The sequence below is a fragment of the Podarcis raffonei genome, chromosome 8 (assembly GCF_027172205.1).
Source record: "Podarcis raffonei isolate rPodRaf1 chromosome 8, rPodRaf1.pri, whole genome shotgun sequence".
Classification (NCBI taxonomy): domain Eukaryota; kingdom Metazoa; phylum Chordata; class Lepidosauria; order Squamata; family Lacertidae; genus Podarcis; species Podarcis raffonei.
In genome coordinates, this window is record NC_070609.1 from 29,061,034 (window position 1) to 29,085,400 (window position 24,367).

Consider the following 24,367-nt stretch of genomic DNA (forward strand, 5'->3'; position numbering starts at 1 on the left):
AGCAAGGGTGCAGGGAGATTCATGGCACCTCCTGGATCCTTGTAACAAGACAGCCCTTTCCTCACATGAGTTCCGCCCATTAACAATGGGCATTTTATCGGTAGTAAGGATATGAGCCTGCCATCCTGGGCTTGTGCAAAGTTTATTGAGATGTGAAGCAAAAAGGGTTCCTACATAAAACGCTGAATTATATACCTCTCCCAACCACAACTCAACCCTTCGTCTGATTTTTTGCCCCTTTCCTTGGGTACTGCAGTGCTGAAAAATGCCTTTGCTTAACCGGCAGACTGGGCAGCCTTCGTTAATTTTCTTCAAGGACTCCACTAATTAATCAAGGTTTTTCAGCTTCATTTAGAGGCGGTGACATCCTGCGCGCTTATGCAGTTTGCTGAAGGTTGATCCCTGAAGCTTCAGCATTTTTTGCTTCCTCCTGGTGAAATCAATAGCTTTCATCTGCATCTCAGCTGCCTTCTTTACAAACAGACCGAAGCAGAATCTATGGCTGCTGCTGTTTCCCCCCCCCCCCTATTTCTGCCCAGAGATCTTAATTGCTTAGAAGAGAGGTTTTGGCAAAACAGATGAGTGGCAGCCCCTTCTGCCCATGGCCCAGGCTGCAACTCTGGACATAGGGCAGAAGCAGGAAGCCTGTGGACTTATAGATGTTTCCATAGCATCATAGGACTGTGTAAAGGACCCCAAGGGTCATCTAGTCCAACCCTCTGCAATGCAGGAATCACACCTACAGCATCCCTAACAGATGGCCATCCAACCTCTGTTTAAAAACATCCAGCAGAGAGTCCTGAGGGAGCCCGTTTCGCTGTCAAATAGCTCTTATGCTCAGAAAGTTCCTCTTAATTGTAACTAAAAATCTCCTTTCTTGTCATTTGAATCCATCGGTCCATGTCCCATGGAGCAGCAGAAAACAAGCTTGCTCCATCTTCCATGATATTTGAAGATGACTATCATATCACCCCCTCAGTCTTCTCTTCTTCAGGCTAAACACACCTCAGCCTGGATAGCTCAGCTGCTTAGAATGTGGTGCTTATACCGCCAAGGTTGCAAGTTCAAACCCACTAAGGGACAGCTGCATATTTGGTTTGGACTAGATAATCCTCAGGGTCCCTTCCAACTCTATGATTCTATGAATCTGTGAACTGTTCTATGAATCTATAAACTCCCTCAACCATTCCTCATCAGGCTTAGAGCTCTCATCAGTCACGGACTAACATTTTATTTATAAACCACCAACTCATTACAAAATAAGTAAGTCATAACGGTGTGCAGTTGTACCTTGGTTCTCAAACAGAATCCGTTCCAGAAGTCTGTTCGACTTCTGAAAATGTTCAAAAACCAAGGCACGGCTTCCGATTGGCTGCAGGAGCTTCCTGCACTCAATTGGAAGCTGCTTTGGACGTTCGGGTTCCAAAGAACGTTCGCAAACCAGAACACTCACTTTCGGGTTTGTGGAGTTCGGGAGCCAAAACGTTCGAGTCGCAAGGCATTTGCGAACCAAGGTACAACTTTATAATAAAACGATTAGAAAACCCATAAACACGCAGAACAAATGACCAACACTGAACTACCATTAATTATCTGAAAATGCTTGGCAGAGCAAACACTGGACAGAAACTATCTCTTTAAAGCACATTCAAAGCACATTTCCCTCTCAAAGAATTCTGGGCACTGTAGTTTTCTAAGGGCTGCTGGGAATTGTAACTCTGTGAGGACTAAACTAGAGCGCCCAAAATTCTTTGAAGGAAAGAATGTTCTCTAAAGGTACAGTATGTATGCATCCAAAAACCTTTTCAGCAGGCGAAAAAAAATCAGTGTTTTAGGTGCCTACCTGATTTCCACAGGATCAGTGTTCCTTAGTGGTTCCTACACTAAAAATTTTTTAGTTTGTGTAGAAACCAAATTACTATAAGATAACTGGGAAAGTCATCAGGACCTCTGCAGATGATCTGGCTGGTGTATAAGGGTAACCTGGTCCTAGGCCATGCAGGGCTTCGCCCACCCACAGTAATACCTAGATGTTAGCTTGGTAATGTCCTGGCAGCCAATGCAGAACTTTCAGCACTGGTGTAATATGCTGATGTGGAACTGTTCTGGCCCAAAGCCGGACTGCAGCATTCTGCACTAGCTGCAGTTTCTGAGCTAAGCTCAAGGGTAGCCCCACGTAAATAGAGTGCAGGGCTACCCCATAGGGCAGATGGTATGGTTAGGAGTGCAGCTGGATCAATCTTTGAGATTGTAAGGGGGCAAAAACTAAGAGGCATGACAGGAGTTGGGAGTCGAAGAGCCACCTGGAAGGCCATAGGCTCCCCACCCCTGCTGCAGGGCTCGTATTATTAATTACAGTTAGTCATACCTCGGTTTGCAAACGTGATCTGTGCAGGTGGCACATTTGCAACCTGCAGCATTTGCAACCCACAGCGCCGCATCTGTGCATGTGCATGACGCGATTTGGCACTTCTGCGCATGCACGTGACGTCATTTTGTGCTTCTGTGCATGTGTGAGCGCCAAAACCTGGAAGGAACCCGTTCCGGTACTTCTGGGTTTGGCGCGGTCCGCAACCCGAAAACAGCAACCCGCAGCATTTGCAAACCGAGGTATGACTGTTATTATTATTTAAATGTATTAATTCATTTTTTTGCCACATCAACTCAAAGCGACTTGCAATATTTTAAGCAAAAAGAAAACACATGCACACATGAAAGCCAGCATTAAATAATAATAATAAAAACCTCTACATTAAAGCATCCCACCCACGTGAAAAGACCACACATAGTTAAAAGCCAAAGGTGTGGTTAAAAAGGAATGTTTTTGCCTGGCACCTAAAGATTTGTAATGGTGGCGTCAGGCAAGCCTCCCTAGGGAAAGCATTTTGCGAGTTGCAAGTCACCACTGAAAAGGCCTGTTCTTACGTTGCCACCCTCTGGACCTCCCATGGAAGGCCTGATGACAGAATCTGGGCATGCCCCCTGGATATGCAGCATACCTTTAACTCTGCAAACTACACAACACCTGCACTGATTCTCTCTCTGATCTAGTCCGCACGATGGCCCAGACGAATCTCCATTTCTAAACTGGTTAGGCTGAACATACTGCAGAGAATGCCTCTTTCGCTTCGACCCACTTTGGAGTCTTAAAGGTTCACCAGGGCTACACTCTTAATGATACTGTTTCTCAGCAGGCTTGGACAAGAGCAAGCAGAGAAGCCTCTCCTGGAGACACCAAAGTCCAGTCCGAAGACTCTTTCACAACTGCTGTGAGTCCTACCTGAACACTGGGGTTGATGACTCAAGTTAGAAACCAGACACTGAACTTGATTACATTTCGTTCCATTCTGCTGGAAAGGTTTAACTGCCTAGCCCAAGGCTATGGGGATAAGGTAGGACATAGCTATATCTTTCTTTGCCCCAACCTGATGCCCTCCAGATGTTCAGGGAGTTGTAGTTATCCAGTGCTTCCCCCCCAAAAAATGTTTAGGGGTCGTCTCATTTTCCTACTCACATTGAAATACTGCCGCTCAATGAGGCCAAACTTAGATTCACAAAATGTTTAGGGGTATGCGTACCCCTGCGTCCCCCCCAGAAAAAAGCACTGTAGTTATCTATATATAATTTAAAACTGTTGGTCAGTCAAAAAGATGTGCTGATCCCCGCATGAACATGGTACATCGCTTCCCTTCCTTTGGAGCTATTTGCATGTTAAGGTCTGATGTTAGCATATATGAATGGAGAAAGGGAAGAGTTCCCATATTAATTCTTAAGGAATTCTGGCCAAATACTCTGTCTGCAGATGTGATAGTTCTGGCAGGTGGAGGAAAACACACACACACCTACTTTCATCATTGGGGCTAATGTGTGAGGGCCATTTTTGTATTCAGCATTGACTAATGTACACATTTTTGCAAACAATTTCCCCTAATACAATGCATTCTTAATGTTATTTTCACTACCCTGTGTATTTGTATGCACAATTCACCCTCATATTCACTCTTCGTAAGTGTGGTTGGGTTGGAGAACTGCACTGAAATTCGTATCTCTCCAAATTTTGGAAAGGATAACTGCATTTTCGGGAAGTATGAATTCAATGGGTTTGCATTCAATTTATTTATTCGGCTTTGCTTTTCATATCCCACCTTTCCTCCACGGAGTTTCAGGTGGCAGACATGGCTCTCCTCCTCCATATTATCCTCACAACAGTGTGAGGTAGGTTCAGTTAAGAGATGATGACTGGCCCAAGGTCCACCAGGCAGCTTCCGGTGACTGAATGGGGATTTGAACCCTGGTCTCCCAGTTCCAATCCAACAACCTAACCATTACACCACACTGCCAACTGAACTGAGTGCCTCCCCCATCCCTATCAGTGGGTGCTTTAACACACACGCAAGAGGGACATGGTTTTGAACTCCCCGATCTTTCAATCTAGTGCTCTCCCTTTCTTCCAACCATGCTCATGTTAGCTACCAGAGCCTAACTGATGAAAATATCATTCAGAATAGTGTGTGTGTGTGTGTGTGTGTGTGTGTGTGTGTGTGTGTAGCAGCATGTGGACAATTCAGCACTCCACACCCAGTGGCATAGCAAGGTCAAGTGGTACCCCCCATTGTCACACCCCCAATTGAAATTTATTTTTTTGCCTGCAAAAATGGTTTGCCTTTATTTCAAATTTTTAGGGGGAGCCAGAGTTGTTGAGCTGCTTTTTTGGCAGAGACCATGTGCCTTGCAACGGGGAGTCTGCCTGCCACTGAGGAGGGCCATTTTGGCAGCGGGAAGCCTGCGCGCACCAGAGCCACAGCGTCTCTCACAGACGTTTAGTGCTGCATAGCATTTTGTCACCCCCATCAGAGGTGACACCCAGGGCAGACTGCACTCACCGCACCCACCTTGCTCCACCCCTGCCCACGCCTCACACAAAGCCCTTTGCCAATGCTTGCGTGCCCATTTGTCTCAGGCCCCATCTGCATTACGCAGTATCATGTCACTTCAGACTGTCATGGCTTCCCTCAATGAATCGCAGGAAATGTTGCCTATTAAGGGTGCCGTGAATTGTTAGGAGACCCCTATTCCTCCACCCCCCTGAGCTACAATTCTCCGAGTGGCTTAAGAACAAGCGAACTCTGGGAACTGTTGCGAAGCAAAAGAGAACATGATTTTTGACCAAGGATGGCACAGCTTACCGAAGCAGTTGTCTCTTACGTTTTAGTTTCCACACATGGGGAAATTGCAACCACAGAGTCTCTAATTGGGAAATCACAATGCATAGCCATGCAGAACAGGACTCAAGGTCAAGAGAGGCTCAAGGTGCTTGCATAGCAAAGGAATAAGGATACAAAAGTCTATGAGGGAGGAGGAGGGGACTGGGAGATGCAGGGAAGAGGAACCTGCAGCCTTCCAGATGATGGATGCCCAACTCCAAGCATCCCCAGCCAGCCTGGCCAGTGGTGAGGGGAGTTGTAGTCCAGCAAAATCTGGGAGGCCACAGGTCTCCACCCCTGTACTATTGCTTTTGGCAACCATAAGGTGTTTATATTGCTGGGGGGGGGGGAGTTTAATAGCATCTTAAAAGCGAACATATTTTTGTGTTCATGGACCTCCTGAAAAATGTTTGTAGTGGAAGTGTGCAATAATGGTCAAGTATCAGTCCTCTTTGTTACAGTATAAGAAATATCCCTCTTTGAAGTTGTAAAAGGCTCTCTATACCAGCCATTTAACCTACCTTGTAGCCAGATTTCTCCATCATCACAAAAGGATGGAGCTTTTACTTATTTTAAAAACTACCATGCAGTTTCCATGCTTGTTGCAGTGAAGGGTTTTCCTCTCGCCTCTTGCTGTTGTGCTTATGATGTCCTGCTTGTGGGCTTCCCATCGGGGCATCCAGGTGGTCACTGTGAGGACAGGATGCTAGACTAGATGAGCCAGTGGCTCTTTTTGTTTCTTTGTAGACCGTATGAAAACGAGGCTACTACTAACCTCTTCCCAGGCCAGTAACCTCTGGAGGCTTATTTGCAAGGCTGCTATATATTCTGAATTAGGCTCAGGATCAGGTACTGTAGCTGCTGAACTACTAGTTCGGACCCTAGTGGAACATTTGGGGGATTACAATTCTTGTTTTTTAAACTGTTGCATTAAGAACTGGAAAGTCCTTTTTACAGCACAGCACATCCTAGCAAGAGGAAAAAAATCTATTGTGAAAGGAACACAAGAGGAGCCCCGATGCATCAGACCAAAGGCCCATCTAGTTCAGCTTATTGTTCTCAAGAGTTGAAAGCCTGCAAGCAGGACCTAAGCACAACAGCACTCTCTCCTCCTGCAGTTTCCAGCATCTGGTACTCATAGGAGTACCATCTCTGACACTGGCAGTAGTACACAGGTATCATGACTAGTAGCCACTACAGATGGATGCATTTGTCAGTTTCAGTTTCTCATTTTTCCAGTCAGCTCAGTTCTCCATATTTTCACGTGTATGCATTTTTAAAAATTAAATACTCCACTTGAAAATTCATCAGCATTTTAGTATGCGTTTGTCCTAATCTACACATTTTTGCATGCAGTTTCCCTTAACAGAATGCATTTTGTGTGTTGCTTTCATTAATATTTGCACATGTTACCCTAGAATATGAATTTTGTACCCATTACTTGGCTGGAAAACTGCATTGCAAAAATCTGAAGGGTGGATTTTGAAGGGTGTAGGTGTCTCATGTTGTGCATTACATTGGGAAGGGTGGGTTAGGCAGGTTCACATTTAATTGCAAACAAAACTGAATTTCTCCCTCATCCCTAGATTAGCCATTGACAGCCTTCCTCTCCAAGTCCTGCTTAAGACTTGAGGGAACAGTTAACTAGCTGCACAGGCCTGGCTTCAGGTAATAGAGGCTCCGTTAGTGCCCGCCCCCCAGCTATCTTGTGGATGGGCTCCTCCTGTAATGGTGGCAGCTCTAAGCTGCTCCCACAACTTGCCAGCCTTGCTTTCTGAATTACACAGGCTGCACCCCCCAGGCATGTATGTTACGAGAGCACAGGATAAATAAGTTGGTGGCCCCAGGGAGTTTAGGTGTGTGACCTAGAGCTCTGACAATCAGTGCCACAATCAGGCTACCCACTCTGTCCCAACTGCCTGGAAGGAGACAGTCCATCTTTCTGTCTAGTTGCGGTTTGGCAGTGACACCAATCTGAGCTCTGGGCCACACACACAAACTCGGTGAGCCCATTTTAATTCTGCTGGCCTGATCTGAACATACACAGACTGATGTGGGGTTGGCAAGACTGGCTGTGCAGCCTCAAGCTCCAATCAACGCCCCTACCCCAGTCCCCACCACCTGCTGTCATGGGCAAGCAAGTGTCAGGGTAGTCACAGAAGCAGTGGACACAATAGGTTTCTGATTGGAGCAAGTTCTATGACAAAGTGACCCCGTGTGTTGCGGCATGCTGGTGATAGGCCTGCTCTCTCCCTCTGAGGAACACAAACTCCCCATCCCCCCAGCAACGTGCCATAGATTTCTGGGAACTGTAGTATGTAAAGGGTGCTGGGAATTGTAGCTCTGTGGGGGGGCACTACTATTCCCAGGATTCTTTGGGGAAAGTTCAAAGTGATATAAATGTGTTTTAAATGTATGGTGTGGATGTGACCAGAGTTTGTGGCTTCTCGTGTCCACTGGGATTATGAAGAGCATGGGCTCTGATTCAGTAGCACAGATTTGGAACCTTTGGCCCTCCATCAGCCCCCAAAAGCATGGCCACCAACCAGGGATGTTGAGAATTGGAGTTCAGCAACATCTGGAGGGCCAAAGGTTCCCCACACCGGGGGAACTGAAAAGCCCTACTTCCACCAGTGCTGTTGTTGCCATGTTGCTGTTACATGACAGCATTGCAATGACAGTGCTGGGAAGACTTGAGGACCCAAGCCTACTTATCTGGGCCTGCTTCCAAGGGACTCATTTAGGCATGTTGCTTCACTAAGGGATGGGGGACAACTCAGTCCCTGGTTGCAATTTAAGCAATAAGCAGCCAGCACCCAACTTCTGTCATTCAGCTGGACAGAAGGTGAAGGGGTGAAAAAAGACGACAACACTACCATCAACAACAATTCAAGGGGGAGAGATGCCCCCACAAGCTGAGCAGCATATTTAATCATCACCTTCAACAAATCAGTAGTGCAGCAATGTAAACAGAATTCAGGAGAACTTGAAAACTTGTTACACACTTGAATCAAGGATGGCCAATTTCTACATTCTCTGAGGCCATTGTAGCCACCACCAACCCACCTTAAAGAGTGGCTTGTGGCCTCTTAAGTGTGTAGCATTCTCATCTGGCTACCCTCACTCCAATTACAATAATAAAGGACCACAATTAGTATTGCAAGCTATTTGACTTTGGTTTGCCAACCAGGGGCTGGATCTGGTCTCTGGGTTGCCAGCTGGCCACTCCTGACTTAGAGAGCCTGGAATTCCAGTTTGGAAATTAAAACAAAACCCTCATCATCAAAGCTCAAGAGTCTTGAAGAGTTGCCCTTCAGTATTAGATGATGGTAGCAAGGGAGGTGGGGGGGTGGAGTGTCTGTCAAAGGTGTATTCACCTTTGGGGAGAGACAAGGTTTGCCAAGTATGAAGCTGGTTAACAGTGTTGGCGAAGAGAATGCAGGTGACAAATGAAAGTAAATCACAAACATCACCGTCATACTAGTATGCATCTTCCAGTGACTTTAAAAAAGGGGAGTAGGGAGCTGGATTGTACAGTGTGGAAACTCTCAATCTCTGTATCAAACGAGGTGCTCAAGGGAGACTCCTGCAGTTGCTTTCAATAAACAAGAAGTTTTTGAACCTCCTTGGTGACTGGACAATTGGTGTTTCTTGTGAGAAACACACAATGAAGATGTAACAAACGACAAATAAAGGGAAAGGGAATTGGGAGTGAGAAGAGGCATTCATCAATTGGGGATCAGAGGGAATAATCAATTTGATACTCCCGCCTTTGTCTCAGATACCCCGCTTTCAAACTGTGCAAATATTCTTTGTAAGATAGACAGCATATCAAAGGTATTTTTTTTTCAAGTGGAAGAGAAACTCGCTGTCTTACAGTGTTCCTGACTACACAAAGGGAAGGCTTCCAGTATATGTGTAGAGTGCTCTTGAACAATGCAGGGGGATAAGGGGAGTCATAGACGTGGAGGTATCACTTCTGTTCCCACCAGTGGCAAGACTAACAATAATTTAAACACACACACAAAACGGGGAGGGGGACACTTTACAATTGTAAATGTGACCCACGGGGTAAATTCTTCCCATGCCCTGGAGACAGCAGTGCTTCACATTCTGCAAGCTCGGCCTCCTATTCCTTTTTGGAAAGAAAGTACAGTCCGTGAGAGAAGGGGAGAGGGACCCAACAGTCCTTTTCTGCAGCTGAAGTGCTTTAGAAAAGAACACAGTCCAAGGCATCCTGGCTAGAGCAAAGCTGTGGTTTTTGCAGTCAGAACTGTCTCCCTCCACAAGAGGGAGCGTGTGAAGAAGATGGCCATCCCCCGAGGCAAGCAGATTTTGGGGCGGGTAGCACAGGGTGTGTATTGCAGTCCTGGGCAAGATGGTGCTTTTCACAGTTTCACAGGAGTGGTTTTAAATCCTGCAGCATTTCGGAACCAGCACCTACCCTTCACAGTCTTTTGTTTCACAGCTTCTTTTGCCAAATTTCCCTTGAAGTCCAGATTCAAGTACAGGCAGTTCAATTTTTTTTTAAGAAAAGAAAGATCTGCAGTAAACAAAAGTGTCCATGTAATACATTAGCAGTGCTATCCACAACACAGCAGGTTTCTGGAGGCTCCTTGTGCAACTGAGGAGCAGAACAGGCTTCTGAGTCATTTGCTGTCCCTTTGCGAGTGCCAGTCCATGGCTATAGGATTTCCTCCCTCTGGTTCTTCGGCTTCGGTGTCACCTGCCCGTTGCGCAGGAAACCATTCTGGTTGTGCAGCAGCTTTCCCTTCTCCCGATCTGGCCATGTAAAGATGGCTTCGTCGCTGTCTAGCTCAGATTCTGAATGCATCAGGCTAGTGTTCTGGGCCTGGGCTTTCTGTTTACTGCCTTCAAATATAAACACATAAAAAAGTAAGATAACCTAATCAGTAAGAATCTCTCTCTCAGAGTGTGTGTGAGAGAGACTCCTGCTGCATATTTTATATCAGCATAAGAAGCTGGTCCACCTAGCTCAGAATCAGGGGTGGAGCACAGGCAGTCCCATTCTGGTCCCATTTTGGCCTGCAAGGTCATTTCCCCCAAACCACACCCATCTGCCCCATACCTGACTTCGCAAATGACGTCAAGTGTGGGGCAGGTAGAGATGCAGCTGGATTGACTGTGCATCTGGGTTCCCCATGGGGGACTTGACTGCACAGCCAAATCCAAAGGCTGAAAGGCAGCAACTTTAAGCCTGCTTATCAGCCACACTTGAGAGCATCTGGATGGTTATACACAATCTTGCTTCCAATACCATTTGTGCTTGCAAAAGTTTTGGGGTGGTCATACTGCTTTGTTTGCAATAGGTGTGTTTCCTGCCGCTTTCATAACAGTCAGTTATCTGTTTCATATAGTCAGTGGGTGGGTTTTGCTCTGTCCTGGTCTAAAAAAACCCCCTAAAAAACCCTTTAAATATCTTTCCTAGCTGCCTACAGCCTGAGCAAAGCTATCTCCCATGATGTGCCTTGAACGAACATAAGGGCAAGCTCCACCTTGGGAGCAATCACTCCAGTGGCAGAATTGTGTAGGGGGGAAACAAGCTATTAAAGGGGGGGGCAGAAACAAAGGCAGCATGCAACCCTTCGATGGCCTTGTTAGTACTTTTTTAAACTGTGTTTTTCAATGTGTGTTTCCAGAAATATCTTTAAGGATTTTCAGTTAAAATCCACCCGGAAAATGAGACTTAGTCCCACCTTCATTGAGGTAAACGGGAAAGAATGGATCAGGGGTTGTCAGCCTTTTTAGACCAGTGGGCAAATTTTGAATTCTGGGGAAGTGCTGGGGTTGTGACTTAACCCAAAATGGCTTGCATGCAGTGGCGTAGCGTGGGTTGTCAGCACCCGGGGCAAGGCAAGTAATTTGCGCCCCCTAGCCCGTGGATTTGCGCCCCCTAACCCTAACCCCCAGATGTTGCGGCCGGTGCGGCCGGCCCCCCCCTGCACCCCCCATGCTACGCCACTGCTTGTACCTGTTTTGGGCATAACCTCTGAGGATCATCTTGTCCAACCCCCTGCAATGCAGGAATCTCAGCTAAAGCATCCATGACAGATGGCCATCCAAACTCTGTGTAGAAACCTCAAAGGAAGGAGAGTCCATCCTCTGCTAAGGAGGACCATTCTACTGTTGAACTGCTCTGTCAGAAAGTTCTTTCTGATGTTTAGTCAGAATCTTTTTTCTTGTAACATGAATCCATTGGTTTAGGACCAGTTGTAGCTTGCAGCTTACACAGTGAAACCCTAGCCCTGTCTACATAGAACGTAGAGTGAATTCAGTGGGGCTATCTCCTACATAAGGGGGGTTAGGATGGCAGGCTTTCTGTACAAAGCCAAAAATCCTATCCTTTGCTCCACACACTGTTCCCTCTGGCCTCGCCCTCCACTAGGATGCGGTCCGTGAAACGTTGCAGAAGATGGAATGCAGCGCCCAGCTGAAAAAAGATTCCCACATGGATCTCAGTGACTTTTAGCATGTAAGTGGACTCCTCTCCAGTAAATCTGTGGTGAATCCCATTTTCGGTTTGCATTAGTGAAATCCAGCATAAAAGGACTGCAGTGAAGGGAATAAATGCAGAACAGGATATACCGTAGCTTCACCTTATCCTTCGACTCCTCTCGTCTCTCTCTCCCTGGAGAAATGAAGCAGTGACCCGACAAGGAGTAGCGAAGGATGGGCGTGTTTCGTCCCTGATCTGGATGAGATCAAGGCGCCGGCAACGGGAAGGAGGCGAGGGAGAAGCAGGAGCAGGCCAGCCGGGGCTGCTCCAGACCCCCCCCCCCATCTCTCCCATCGCCGCTGGAGGGGTCATGGAGGCACTGAGCCCGGGAGGCGGGTAGCCAGCCAGGGCGCACCTAACCAACCTCGCCGCGCGCCCAGGCGCGCTGCTCTCTCCAGCTTCCTCCCGGCTGGGCCAGCGGCTCCACCTCTTCCTTTGCCTCTTTGAGGCGCTTAATTCCCAGCAAGCGATTAGCAGGCTCGGATCGGATCCTGCGGCAGGCAGCGCCTCCACCTCCTCCTCCTCCCGGCTTTGCTGCTGCTGCTGCGCGGCTCTTTTCCCTCCACCAACGGCGCGCTGCGCCTTGGAGAGGTTCCCGCTTCCTCGAGGGGGGCCGGCCAAACGGAGACGACGACCCCCCACTCCAACCAAGCCTCGATTGCTTGTCCCTTCCCTCTGGACTCGCGCCCCCCCCAGATGTTGCGCCCAGTGCGGCCGGCACCCCTGGCACCCCCCACGCTACGCCACTGCTTGCATGGACAGACTGACATAAGACAGAATTATGGAGACATCCAGCCTTGACAACCTTATGCTTACCATAAGACAATAGTTACGGCCCTATTGTGAAGATCACACAAAACTAATGAGCACTTTAAAAAGCAAAACTGAATGACAGATATAATGTAGACGTTATTCTGAATTCCTCTCGGAAACCCTCTACTGCTGAAAGTGCTCCTAGCGCATGGGGAAAGGGTGACCCCCGTTTTGCTGCCTTTGTGGCAAGCATCTTGACATGCCCTGTTGGACAGAACTCTGAGGGGAACAGACACAACTGAATCACTGAAAACTCAGCTTTCAAGCAAACACCCACAGAGCTACAAGCTTCCCCTATGTCATGCAGTGATTTCAAAACCCTTGAGAATAGAAACCAGCCTGTGTCAGCATTCTGTGAGTGCTAACCTCTTTTCTAATGTCTTACCTGCTTTGGGATTTGGTTTTAACTCCAGGCTCTCTTGATCTGTGGCATCCAAGATCTTGTATTTGCTCTTCCTTTTGGGTTTTCCCTTACGTCTTAAGAAAAAATGGGGGTGGGGGAGAAAGAAACAGAATGAAGCTTAGATGGAGTGTGAGGCCCTCACAGAGAACAAGCACCTAACCCAAAAGTAAGAGCAGTGAACTTAACTTTTAAGGGAAGAGGGGTCTGGAAAGGGTTCAGGGCCTTACTCACTTTTTGCAGCAGCAGACCACCACCCAAGAAAAGATCCCCAAGGAGACCACGATAACAAACGATGCAATGACAACGTACAGCACACTCCATTCTGTAAGAAGGACAGAGATAGAATCTCAGCATCAGACTCTGGAGTTTGAACTAGGAGCCTCATAGTTGGGGCTGGGGCTTGGATCCAGCTTCTGGGAGCTGGGGCCAGTGCCTTCATCAGTCACAGAAAGAGGAACAGATATATGTGGCATTGGTCCCTGCAACTGGCAGGAAATATAAAGTGCCTGGATTGGCCAAGCCTTGAAACCTGGTCTTCTGCCTTCCTTGCCTGGCCAAGAATAGATCAGCACATTCCACCTGCTACACTTCAGGTTCTAGCTGAAATACAGGCCCTGGATCTGTCTCCAGCTCTCAGAACTTGATCTCAGGGACTATGGGTTGTAGACCTTACAGTTCAGGTCTGCCTAGGGGTATAACTGCATGCTGCCCTGGCTGGGCTGACACTGGCCCAGTTTATTTATTTATTTTTAATAATATTTATTCAAAATTTCATGAATACATAAACACAAAAAAAGAAACAAGAAAAACAGAAAAATACAGGGAAAAGTAAAACAAAAAGAAAAAACCAAAAAAGAAGAAAAATACAAATCTCAAATTACAACTTTTCATTTGCTTATTTCTTGAACCTCCTCGCACCTCCCTTTTTGTATTCTGATTTGATTCGTTATTCCAGCAAATTCTTCCCATATTTCTCAATTTTAATTTAAATAATTAATCTTAACCATCTATCTTATTTATTAATTCAACATATCCTTTCCATCTTTTAATATAATCTGTTATTCAATTTACCTTAATCTCTTTAACCTTATCTTATCTTAAAAATCTTAAGATTTCAAAATTTAAATCATATTCATACATATCTCCTTAAATCATTTCTGCTAAAGCCAATTTAGTTCCTTTCCAGCATATTCCCTAATATTTCATTAATGTTGCACTAATTCTAAAATTAAAAAGAAATTTTCCTTGATATTTCTAATTTTTATCCAACGTCCCTTCTTCCTGGTTTCGGGTTATGTCAGTCCATCAATCTGGTGTTCTTATGTCCGAGGCCCTTAAGTCTCTTCTAGGCCCCTTCTGCAGATTTTCTTGTTCTTGTTTGTGCTTACGCACTTCTTTGTCTATTGTTGGTTTCTTGGGGAGTGGGTCTCCGGAGGGTTCCATCCAGTAATAGTTTCCATTTTCCTTCGTCAGACTGGCCCATTCCCCCCAGTCCCACTCCCCGTCGTCATCTTTGTAATCCAAAAAATGTTTATCCAAAAGATAGTTGTCCTCCTGTTTCATGGTCCCACTAGAGTTAAGAGCTTCCTTGACTTCAAACACTTCCAGACACTCTCCAAGTTCAATCTTCCAACGCAGTGGCTTTTGTTCCTGCAGGACTTTGGATCTCTCCATTTGTGTTGTTTGAGGAGTAATCACAGCCTCTTCCTTCCTCATCTGCCCTTGGACTTGCCTTGTCAAACCAGATTCCTGAATTGGTCGCTGTATAACTTCTTTATCCTTATTTCCTGTTAAGTCAAATTCACTGGCTACAGCATTCATCAAGTCCAACTTTTCATTCATCAAGTTCATTTTCTCATGCAGCTGCTCCAGCAAAGTATTTGTCATGCCAAGGGCAGACACCAAACCTTCCTTCCAACACATTTCTGTTCAAGGTCAAACGGCTGGTCCCACGATCCCAAACTCGCAGCTGTAAGGTCTCCAAGTAAGCTGCAACAACAAACTGACAGGCTCCCTCTAGGGGACACAATTTCTATTTGTATCCATTTTTAAAAAGTATCCAACAAAGGAGATTACTTTCGATTTCAAATACTTTCGATTTTCAGATACTTTGTTTCTTTAAAATGCAGAAATGCAGAAAGTAGCGCTGAAGTTAATTTGTTTCTCTTTTCTTGACTATCTGTCAAAATGCTCCACTTTCAATCAATGGACGTCTCAAACAATTTCTGTCCCGACACCCCGTCCCCAGGTTTGGGACGATGGAAACTTAAATTCCTTTACTCTCCTCCTGCAGGGTTACACAGTCAAGTCCCCCCCCCTTTTCTCCTGCTTCCCAGGGGGTTTTATTGGTTGTGGATGCAGGAAATTTCTAACTTTAAAACAGTTTTCCAGGCTATTAGGTTGCAAGGTCTTTGCTTCAGTCTATATACAAAAAGTGGAAGGCGGACTTCCTGTTTAAACCTTCCCGCTTCGTGCCTAATTCCCAAATTTTGCAGATTTCTTGATCCAATTCTCCGTTTTTACTCACGGGTACTTGATTTAGAGTCCAAATGTCATCAGGAAAAAGTCAGCGCTCTCTGGCGATGGCTGTGCGGCTTCCCTCCATGGAAATAGCGATCGGTTCGCAGCACCGCGCTGCTCACCCCACTTCACTCCGGAGCCCTGGAAAGGGGTTTCCTCGTGAGTAGGGGAGGCGCTTTTGGTGCTCTGCCGAACCCCACGTTCCCAGGCTTCTCCGCCTGGGATTTCTAGCGGGTCCCCGCCTTCGCCGCGGCGGGAAGACCCAATTTCCACAGAGCCCATTCCTCTGGTCGGAGGAACTCTGCCATTCGTCGTTGGCGCTAACCCGGAAGTCGACACTGGCCCAGTTTAGACAATTATTGAAACCAAAGTTTAGATTACTATTAATGATTCACATCCAGCCTTTGACGCACACACTTGAAAATTAAAGTTTCTCTTTCATTTTAGAACAAACCACAGTTTCTTATTCTGAATCAACTGAGGGAACTGTGGTTTATTCTAATTAGTTAAAACAAACCTGGATCACTTTGACCATGATGATTGTCTGAACTGGGACATTTAGAATAACAGCAGGCTGAATTATGCTCCCAATGCCATGGGAGACAGAGGTGGAATCCAAATAGGGGCAGCTTCTCTGAGTGCATGTGTAGAAGAGTAGGGTGCAAATAACAGATCAATTAAGTGGCTGAACTGAGGACAAGGCAGGGCAGGCACAGACCCCCGAGGGACTTGCTAAGGAGCAGGGGTGCCAACTTGGGCTCCAGGTTATGGATGCCCAATGGCTTCCGTGACATAATGTGACGTCGTGATGTCACGTTACATCAACGCGCTGCAGTGGCGCTTCTGAGGCCTGGCAGGACCTCAGAGGAGATCTCCAAGACCTTGTGTGGCCTTGGAGATCACATATGAGGCCTCGTGAGACCTCTGACGTGACTTCCGGTTTGTACCAGAAGTCGCGTCAGAGACCTGGCAGGGTCTCCAACATCGCCTCGGGGGTTGCAATAGGCCTGCGACACAACTTTCGGTAGAAACCGGAAGTCACATCGGTGCCTGTATTGTGGGTGCCCGGGCCCCCAGGGCCCTTATAGTTGGCGCCGATGCTAAAGAGTGGCTCTACAGTTCTATATTTGCATGTTGCACCAGGCTGGCTCAGGTACCTCTGCTGGGACTATAAGCAAAGTAGAAGAGTTGGATAAGATACAGCTTTGATGTCTCAATTGGCCACTAATGTGGGAGTGGGGTGGTGACATCCCCTCACCCTGTCCTACCAATCACCTAAGATGAAGCCAGAAGCTGCTCAATATTTAAGACACTAGATATAGTACAGCTGCCGATTTCTGCAGAGATTCCGTGTGATCAGGCCATTAATCCCTTCCCTCAAACATATACGGTTCCCTGGCTATACCAAACCAACACCCGATACCCTTTGCCTGTTCTTCTTCCCCTTTGAGGGCTCTTTCTCCACAGTAGAGCATGACACAGAAACAAACAGAAACTTTCTGCATTTAGGCACTGAGCCTCTTGCAGAGGCTGTTGCCATATTAACCATGAAAGGAAAGAGAGAGTGGTACCTACCACAGTTGCTCTCGCCATCACCTAGTTGCACTTTGATGAAGTTCTCCATCCAGAAAGGGTCACAAACACAGCGCTTGGTGAAGGAGTTGCAGTGCCCATGTTCTGAACAGTTCAACTGGCAGGCTGGAGGAGGGAGAGCCCAGTCAGACACCACAATTCAGTTTCACAGTCAAACTTGAAGGGATGAGGATTCAAACATTTCCCCACTGACTTTAGATTCTCAAGACAGCCAGGTTCAGAGCTCCATTCTGTTCCTTATCTTGGGGCTCACTGTAGAATGCACACATCCCACTTGGATATACTGGATGTGCTTGTGGGGGACACTGATCAATATCATGCAAGCAAGTTCATAAGACAAGTCTGTGCTACATGCCATTGAGAAGTGCAATAAAAATATCTAGTGATATTTGAATGCCCCCCCCAAAACCTAGATCCATGCATGTACATATATACACTGGTGCAGAAAGTTATGTCAAACACTGGGGGCTTCCCCTGCCCCCAATGCCATTTTCTCTCACTTTCCAAGTTTCAAAAATGTATTTGTGGTCTCTTTTGCTGAATCCAAGCTTGAGTGCCAGCTCTATAATAATGGTCAGTAGGGCTGCCTTTTCCTTATACAACATCACTGTTTGTTCTTGGTCCATGAGTAGCACCCAGTCAACTTCAGGTTTCAGCCTCAATGGCCCCTGAGGGAGATGCCAAACCCCAGCCAATGTGCATAATGTGAACTCCCTGCAGAACATAAATCCCATAATGCAACTGAGAGTTAGCAGGATGGTGTGTGGGTGTCTGTGTCACAATGGCAAAGGCAGAGGCGGCCAGCTGTCAAGAGGCTTTTGGCTTCTCCTTCACAAAAACAGAGCTCCGCATATCCCCTGCTATAGCTCTTCCTCCACTTCCCACTGTGTGTTACACTGCCAGTTGTCGGCTCTTGCCGCTTTGCTTCTCACGCTTATGCCTAATTCCCTCTTTCTTGTGCCATCCCCAGAGGTAGGAGCAGTTCAGCATGCACCCTGCATCAGTTCAAGAAAGCAGCACAGATAGCAGCATTATTAATTGAAAACTTATACTTGGAACCGTGAAGATTTAGAAGTGCACAATGGGAAGTAGCTTCCAAAAAAGAAAAAGAAAAAAAAGACTGACAATGGGAATAGAATGGAGGATAAAACCTTTTTTCTTCCCATAGATCAACTGCAAGGTCAAAGATAGGGTGGAGAAGGAAGGTGAGGAAAAGGGTGCTAAAGTGGATATGCAGGACTGAAGCCCCTCCTAGCAAAACAGTAATAGCACTGTGCTGCTGGTTCATATGGCATGAACCATGGTAGTAAAATGCAATAGCTCAGAAAACTTGGCATAAAACTAGTCTAAGAACTCCCAGAAGAAAGGATCAGCAATAGTGGTGTCAATACAACTGGGGGCAGGCATCATATACATTTCAAGGAGGTAAGAAGCAATCATATCAGTTAAAAACAACAACAACACCCTAATGAGGTAATGCCCAGGGACAGATTCAAATTACGTGGCTTTAGGCAGATTTGTAATCCCACCCCCACCCTGCAACCTGCAATAAACGAGAATAACTCTGGTTTAATTTACTGGGCTCCTGTTTGCAGTGATTCTTGAGGTAATGTACATGAAGTGATCAGAACAACAGGCATGGTGGCTGAGGTTGAGGGAGTTGTAGTCCAAAACATTTGAAGGGCACCAGGTTAGTGAAGGCTGCTATAAGCAACCATATCTTCTCCCATTCTTCAGCTTGGTAGGAAAAGAACCATCACTGTCGGTTTCTAGCTGAAACCTTATTGCTAGGATGCTTGTTGATGGAACATATCATTCAGTCTCTCTGGAATTTATCTAGGTGGAGAAATTGGGGTCCACTACACTGGTCATAGTTCAGTAGCAGAGCATCTATCTTGCAGGCAGAATGCCCTAGATTCAATCCCTGGCATCTCCAGGTAGAACTGAGAACGTTCCCAGTCTGAAACCCTGGAGAGCTACTGTCATTCGGTGTTGACAAATCTGATTGAGATAGGCTCCATATAAGGTGCCATTGTCAGAAGCAAGTTATTTTTTACTGTGATCCTCAACCCCACCCCAGATATGGTGCACTTACAGATGCAATGGCCTTAGGGGAAGTTGGACACAGGGAAAGTGAAACTTCTCACTGGAAGAAGGTGGTGCAAGGTGACAAGAAATGGTCAGCAGCCACATCAGCTGTTCCTCTGACTTACTGACTGTATTGATCTCCAGCACTCGGAAGATGAGGAAACCTGACTGCTGCTGCTTCCGCAGCTCGTTCTTGAGTGACCAAGCAATGTCATGCCCTTTGAAGATCTGATGAGGAGGCTGATTCCACACGTAGAACACCATCTTTGTGCTGCAATTAACAAGAAAATTGGGGATACAAGAAGCATAAATAGAAGGTTTCTCTCCAGAAAACCGCAACTACTGGGGGTTGGGATGGGTGAATGGGAAGAACACAAAGAAAGATTTCCATGATACAAAATCTTTAGCAGGTCTCGCCCCTACAAGCCTTCTTTTCCATTAATTCCTCAAGTTTCTTTGGAAGTGAATCTATGTTCTTTGAGAAGTCAGTTCTTGGAAGCAAAATAATTATGCAAAACCAAGGAACCAGACACACATATATCTGCTTTGTTTGCATGATTTATTGCCATTGCAGACTTCAGATTTTTTCCCCCAGAGCAAAATATGCATAGCTCTGCTCAAAAAGGACAAAATGTGAAACAGCCCCCCTGGAACCCTCTCTTAACAGCAAATCAAAGCAGCAGCACCAGAATCGAGCCATGCAAAACCCCATCCTGTCCACCTGGCACAGATAAAAGTGCTCCTTAAAAAGAGACAGACAGACAGAGAGAGAGAGAGAGAGAGAGAGAGAGAGAGGAGTGCAAAAAAGAAAATGCATCCATATTCCATTTACTTAATGCTTTCTTAACTGCAGCCAAATATATATTGATCAGATGCAAACCTCTTCCTCTTCTGCTAGGAGGAAGAACGGTAAATGACTGGTCTGCGACTGGGATGATGTGAGGTGGCGGAGGGGGGGGACGGGGTTAGAACTGAAAGCCCAGAGCACCTCTGTTTCTTGGCTCATGTCATTAAGCAAAAGAATTTTTTCAAGGTTAACGAAAAGTGAACACTTCACTTATGTACCAGAAGATTCAGTCTGGATAAACTTGGCAGGAAGTTCAGATGCCCAGATTTCTGAAAGGACTGGATAATGCACCAGGGTTAATCAAGCACTAGCTTAGGCAAGAGCTCTGTGCTGTTGCGATTCCTGACGCATGAGAACCTAGGGCATGCGGATCCACAATGCAATCCAGGGCTCCAAGCCTGGGTTTCTCCTCCTGCCCCAAAACCTAAGTCCTTATTCTCTGAAGAGGTTTGGTTTTCAGTGAAGCAAGGTTGACAATATAATCTTGTGAAAATATATCCACACACAGGGTGCTTGAACTTGCACTTTAAGGCTGAAAACAGTTTTATGTGTAGCCTTTTTATGTGTGTGGCTATAGCTAAGCGCCCCTTCCCCCACCTTTTGTCTTCAATGGACACATGCATCTGGCTCTGAAATGAATGTGGGGTGCTCCTTCTCCTCCTCCATGTGGGCTATCTCCCTTAGCTTTGGTTTCCAAACAACTGCATGGTCAGTGGCTCAAATGCCTGGGACTTTCTCTTCAGGTTTTTACTGTTTTACTGTTCTAAGAAAGTGGGGGAGGATGGGGAGAGAGGAGTGGTGGCTTTATGGCAGATACAAAGGCCAGAGAACCAGCACTGTTCAAACCCAGCTTCTGCTGCAAACCTGGGGAAAAGCAGGTTTCCTCTGAGCTTGATACTGTGGAGAAGTTAACATGAGACATACAGTGAGTGCATTCTATCTATGTCTGTACACACCATGAAATTCTCATTATGAATGAATATTTTTCAAGGAACCATATGAATACAAGTGCACACAAACTTATCCACAAAATATTTCAATCTTGAAAATCAACCGCCAGCACCAAGCTCAAAAAGGGAGTGCTGTGTTTTATCACTTTCCTATGTCTGTTTTTAAATGAGCAAATTGCAAGTGGTGCCTTCTAGGGTACAACTAGGTTGTCTCGGTTAAGATCCTCTCCATGGTCTCCTACCTCTCCTCTGTGTAAGGCTGAATCTTTTGTACGATGATGTCTGAATCCAGGACTCCCAGCAAAACGGCTATCTGACGGATAAACATGCCCTTCTGCCGTTCTGTCAGCTGGCTGACATTCACATCTAGTATCATCTCCACAAGGTTGTTCTTCCTTGGATCTGAAAAGAATGCATAAGTACCATCTCACTGATGAATTCCAGCTGATTTGAAAATTTTGGCTTGCCCCATTCCCAACAACATTTATTCAAATAGAAATATGAGCAAATGTACATGCTGTGTGAATCCTTGCATCCCCAGCTTGGCACAGAAGCCAACCCAAATAGACAGGTTGTGCAGAGCATCCAAGAGATTCAGCCTTTGGAAAAACTCCAAGACAAGAGCACAGCTTCTAGCAACTAGACTGTTTTATAATCACATGCTGAACCAGCTCCTGACCTCTTGCCCCTCCCCCCCAAATTCTTCCATTTCCTGATGCTCCCCATCAGATTCTGCTTAACACCTGCCCTCCAAATCTTATCTCAAAAAAGGTCTTTGTTAATACCACCCTCTGGCTATTGAAAAAAGTGTATCACAGATACTACACCCATTTTCTCAGTGTTAGGCAGTCACAAAACCTTTCCCATGCATGTATTGCAACAATTATTACTGCATCCAATTACAAACGGGATTCCAGTTCTTACAACTGTGTCAAGATATCATCAGATGTAAACTTAGGAAGATGGAAAATTGGAGAAGTACTGATATGCAGTTGAAAATATAATCAAAAGGACCCATGGAAGGGATAGGGGAAAGTCAGGAGATTCAGAGTAATATTGATATTTGGATTTTGTATTTTTTTATGCTGTATGTTTATATTTTCAAAAATCAATAAAAAAGATTATAAAAAAGATATCAACAGATGTAAATAAAGAGAGCCATATATGAAGCTATAGAGGGATCTGGTATTGTTTAACCAGTATACTGCGTGTCTAACAACAGAATTTACTTCTGAGTAAACTTGTAGAAGATCAATCATGCTTCTCATGTAATCAGACTGATACAGGGCCTTAGTCCAGAAAGCTGGTGTAAAGGAAGGTCTAAGAGGGTGAGCTGGGAAGTTGGGATGGGAGGACCAGTCAATTTACCCTCAGTTTGCTTTCTTAAAAAGTCATCCCAAATATGTGTCAGCCTTTTAGTGTGCATTTCTCCGAATACACACATTTTTGCAAGCAGTATTCCCAATCATGTGGGGTTTTTTTGTACAAAATTCACAAAATATGGAGAAGTGTGAATTTTGAAGGATAGTTGCATTTTGGTTCACAATCACATACTGTTTCAAGAAGTGAGAGTGAGAGTAAGGTAGTTTCACATCCAAACCAACGCCCGCATCCCTACTAGGAAGTCCTCAGTCCAAATCTCACTTCATCCATTAAGGAGGGCTTATGTATGCCCCCCTTCTCCATCTCCATCTCCACATTTACAATAGGGAGTTATAATCTTTACAATATGTAGGCCATTATTACTAAGGTACTGTTTGTGAAGTGCTCTGAACACGAAAAGAATGTGCATATATTATTGAAAACCAATAAATGAATACTTTTAAAAGTGTGCATATAAATGCTAAATATTATGATTAATTAGCAATAGTTTCTCTTCCAGAAGATCAAGTACATGTGAGTGTGTGTGCCTGTGTATTTGTAGCTCACCAGGTTTTACTTCCACTGTGGCTCTGTCCATATCACTCTCCCCTTTGGCGTCAGTCACTTTGAGATGGAATGAATATGTCCCCTCCACCAGGTTGGAGAGGAACAGCACCGCATGGTGGTCTGAGTTATTTAACACCTCCTGCATTTAACAAAAACATACAAGGGTGATGATGCACCTTGCAATCCTGTGAAATACAAGGGAATATATCAGAAGTGCAGGGTCCCAGGGAGACCTAGGGGAGGAGTATGATACCTATAGCCTCCTATATGTTACTGGACTCCAACTCCCATCTTCCTTGACCATGCTGGCTGGGGCTGATGTGAGTTGGGGTCTACCAACATCTGGAGGGCCACAGGTTCCCACTTCTGGTCTAGGGTGATCTCTTCTAGAGCTGCATTTTCCTGAAACATTTCACACCCTCCTTCACCGTAACAAGTACCAGATTCCTCTAGGCAGAGGAGAGTTAGAAGCAAGCTAGACTGTTTTTTTAGCGAACAGCTTAAGAGAAAAGCCATCTTCTTCCAGATACCCTTTTGTAACCAGGACTTTGAAGGAATCACTAGTCTTTGGAGCACTGAGACTATCTTGACTTTCAATATCTGAACTCTAAGAACATGCAGCAAAATTCAGAATTTTGAAGAAGAAAAAGTAAGTGCACGCAGTCCTAGTCACAAGACACACTTGTTGGTATAGTGAAAAAATCAGGGACATTTCAAAGGTTCATGAGTCAGAAGAAGAGTTTTAAAAATTAAGTCAAAACTGAGTGCACTTCAGAGGCATAGCTCCCATTATACCAACACTTTCTTTGCATTTGCTATAATAAACTAACATGCTTTCCCCTGTGGCATTTTGCTCCAAAAAGCACCTCTGTAACTGGTCTTAGAAAGATTTAAGCAGGCCCTGAAGAAAAAGAAAATTCAGTACATTGGACGGTCTCTCTCTTCTTGGCTGAGTGCAGTAACTCATGTAGCACTTTCCAAGCTTCACTAAAATTCGATGAGTCACTTGCACACAAGTAAACACTGCAGAATAGATAGCAGCATTACTCACCCCAGCCGCAGGGCTGACGTCATCCCGAGTCCAAAGGAAGGCGACAATTCCTTTGTCATCTGTGGATCTGGAGCCATCAAGCTCTGCTGTGTTGGTAGGAAGGGTGATGACAACGTTCCCAGCTATCTTTGCTGTGGGTGGCTTATTGATCTCTGAGTATGAAATGAGGACAAAGGATCAGAATACAAAGGAGCTTCAGCAAACTGTAACCTATCCATAACTAAGGAAAAGTTGACTAATTCTTCTTTAGCAATTCTAATCACTTAGTTATGTTTGATGAAGAATATAATAATACCAGGTGACCTGGTTGGGAAATCCAGGTCAGAAGTCCTGCTGTGTAGCCCACTGGGTTGTCTTTGGCAAAGTGCAATGGACTGTATGTGTTTATTGCATAGGGGCAATTCTCCACCCCCCTCCTGCTCTCCTCCCTTTCCTGCCCTCTGCTGAGGGAT

At 45.6% G+C, this 24,367-nt stretch overlaps 1 protein-coding gene across 3 annotated transcripts in view; it reads right to left on the minus strand.

Moving 5' to 3' along the window:
• Positions 1 to 8,087: 8,087 nt before the first annotated feature.
• KIAA0319L (KIAA0319 like) overlaps positions 8,088 to 24,367 on the minus strand; it is a 63,147-nt gene continuing 46,867 nt past the window's right edge. For 2 of the 3 annotated variants that reach the window (XM_053398832.1, XM_053398834.1), the window contains 8 exons: positions 23,916 to 24,067; positions 22,865 to 23,003; positions 21,178 to 21,337; positions 19,264 to 19,409; positions 17,033 to 17,155; positions 13,169 to 13,259; positions 12,920 to 13,011; positions 8,088 to 10,076 (listed from right to left, as the gene is read on the minus strand). In XM_053398832.1, the coding sequence (XP_053254807.1) occupies positions 9,889 to 10,076; positions 12,920 to 13,011; positions 13,169 to 13,259; positions 17,033 to 17,155; positions 19,264 to 19,409; positions 21,178 to 21,337; positions 22,865 to 23,003; positions 23,916 to 24,067 (1,091 nt within the window). In that variant the 3' untranslated portion in view covers positions 8,088 to 9,888. The remainder of the gene's footprint in view (positions 10,077 to 12,919; positions 13,012 to 13,168; positions 13,260 to 17,032; positions 17,156 to 19,263; positions 19,410 to 21,177; positions 21,338 to 22,864; positions 23,004 to 23,915; positions 24,068 to 24,367) is intronic. The other variant, XM_053398833.1, reaches the window with a different exon arrangement.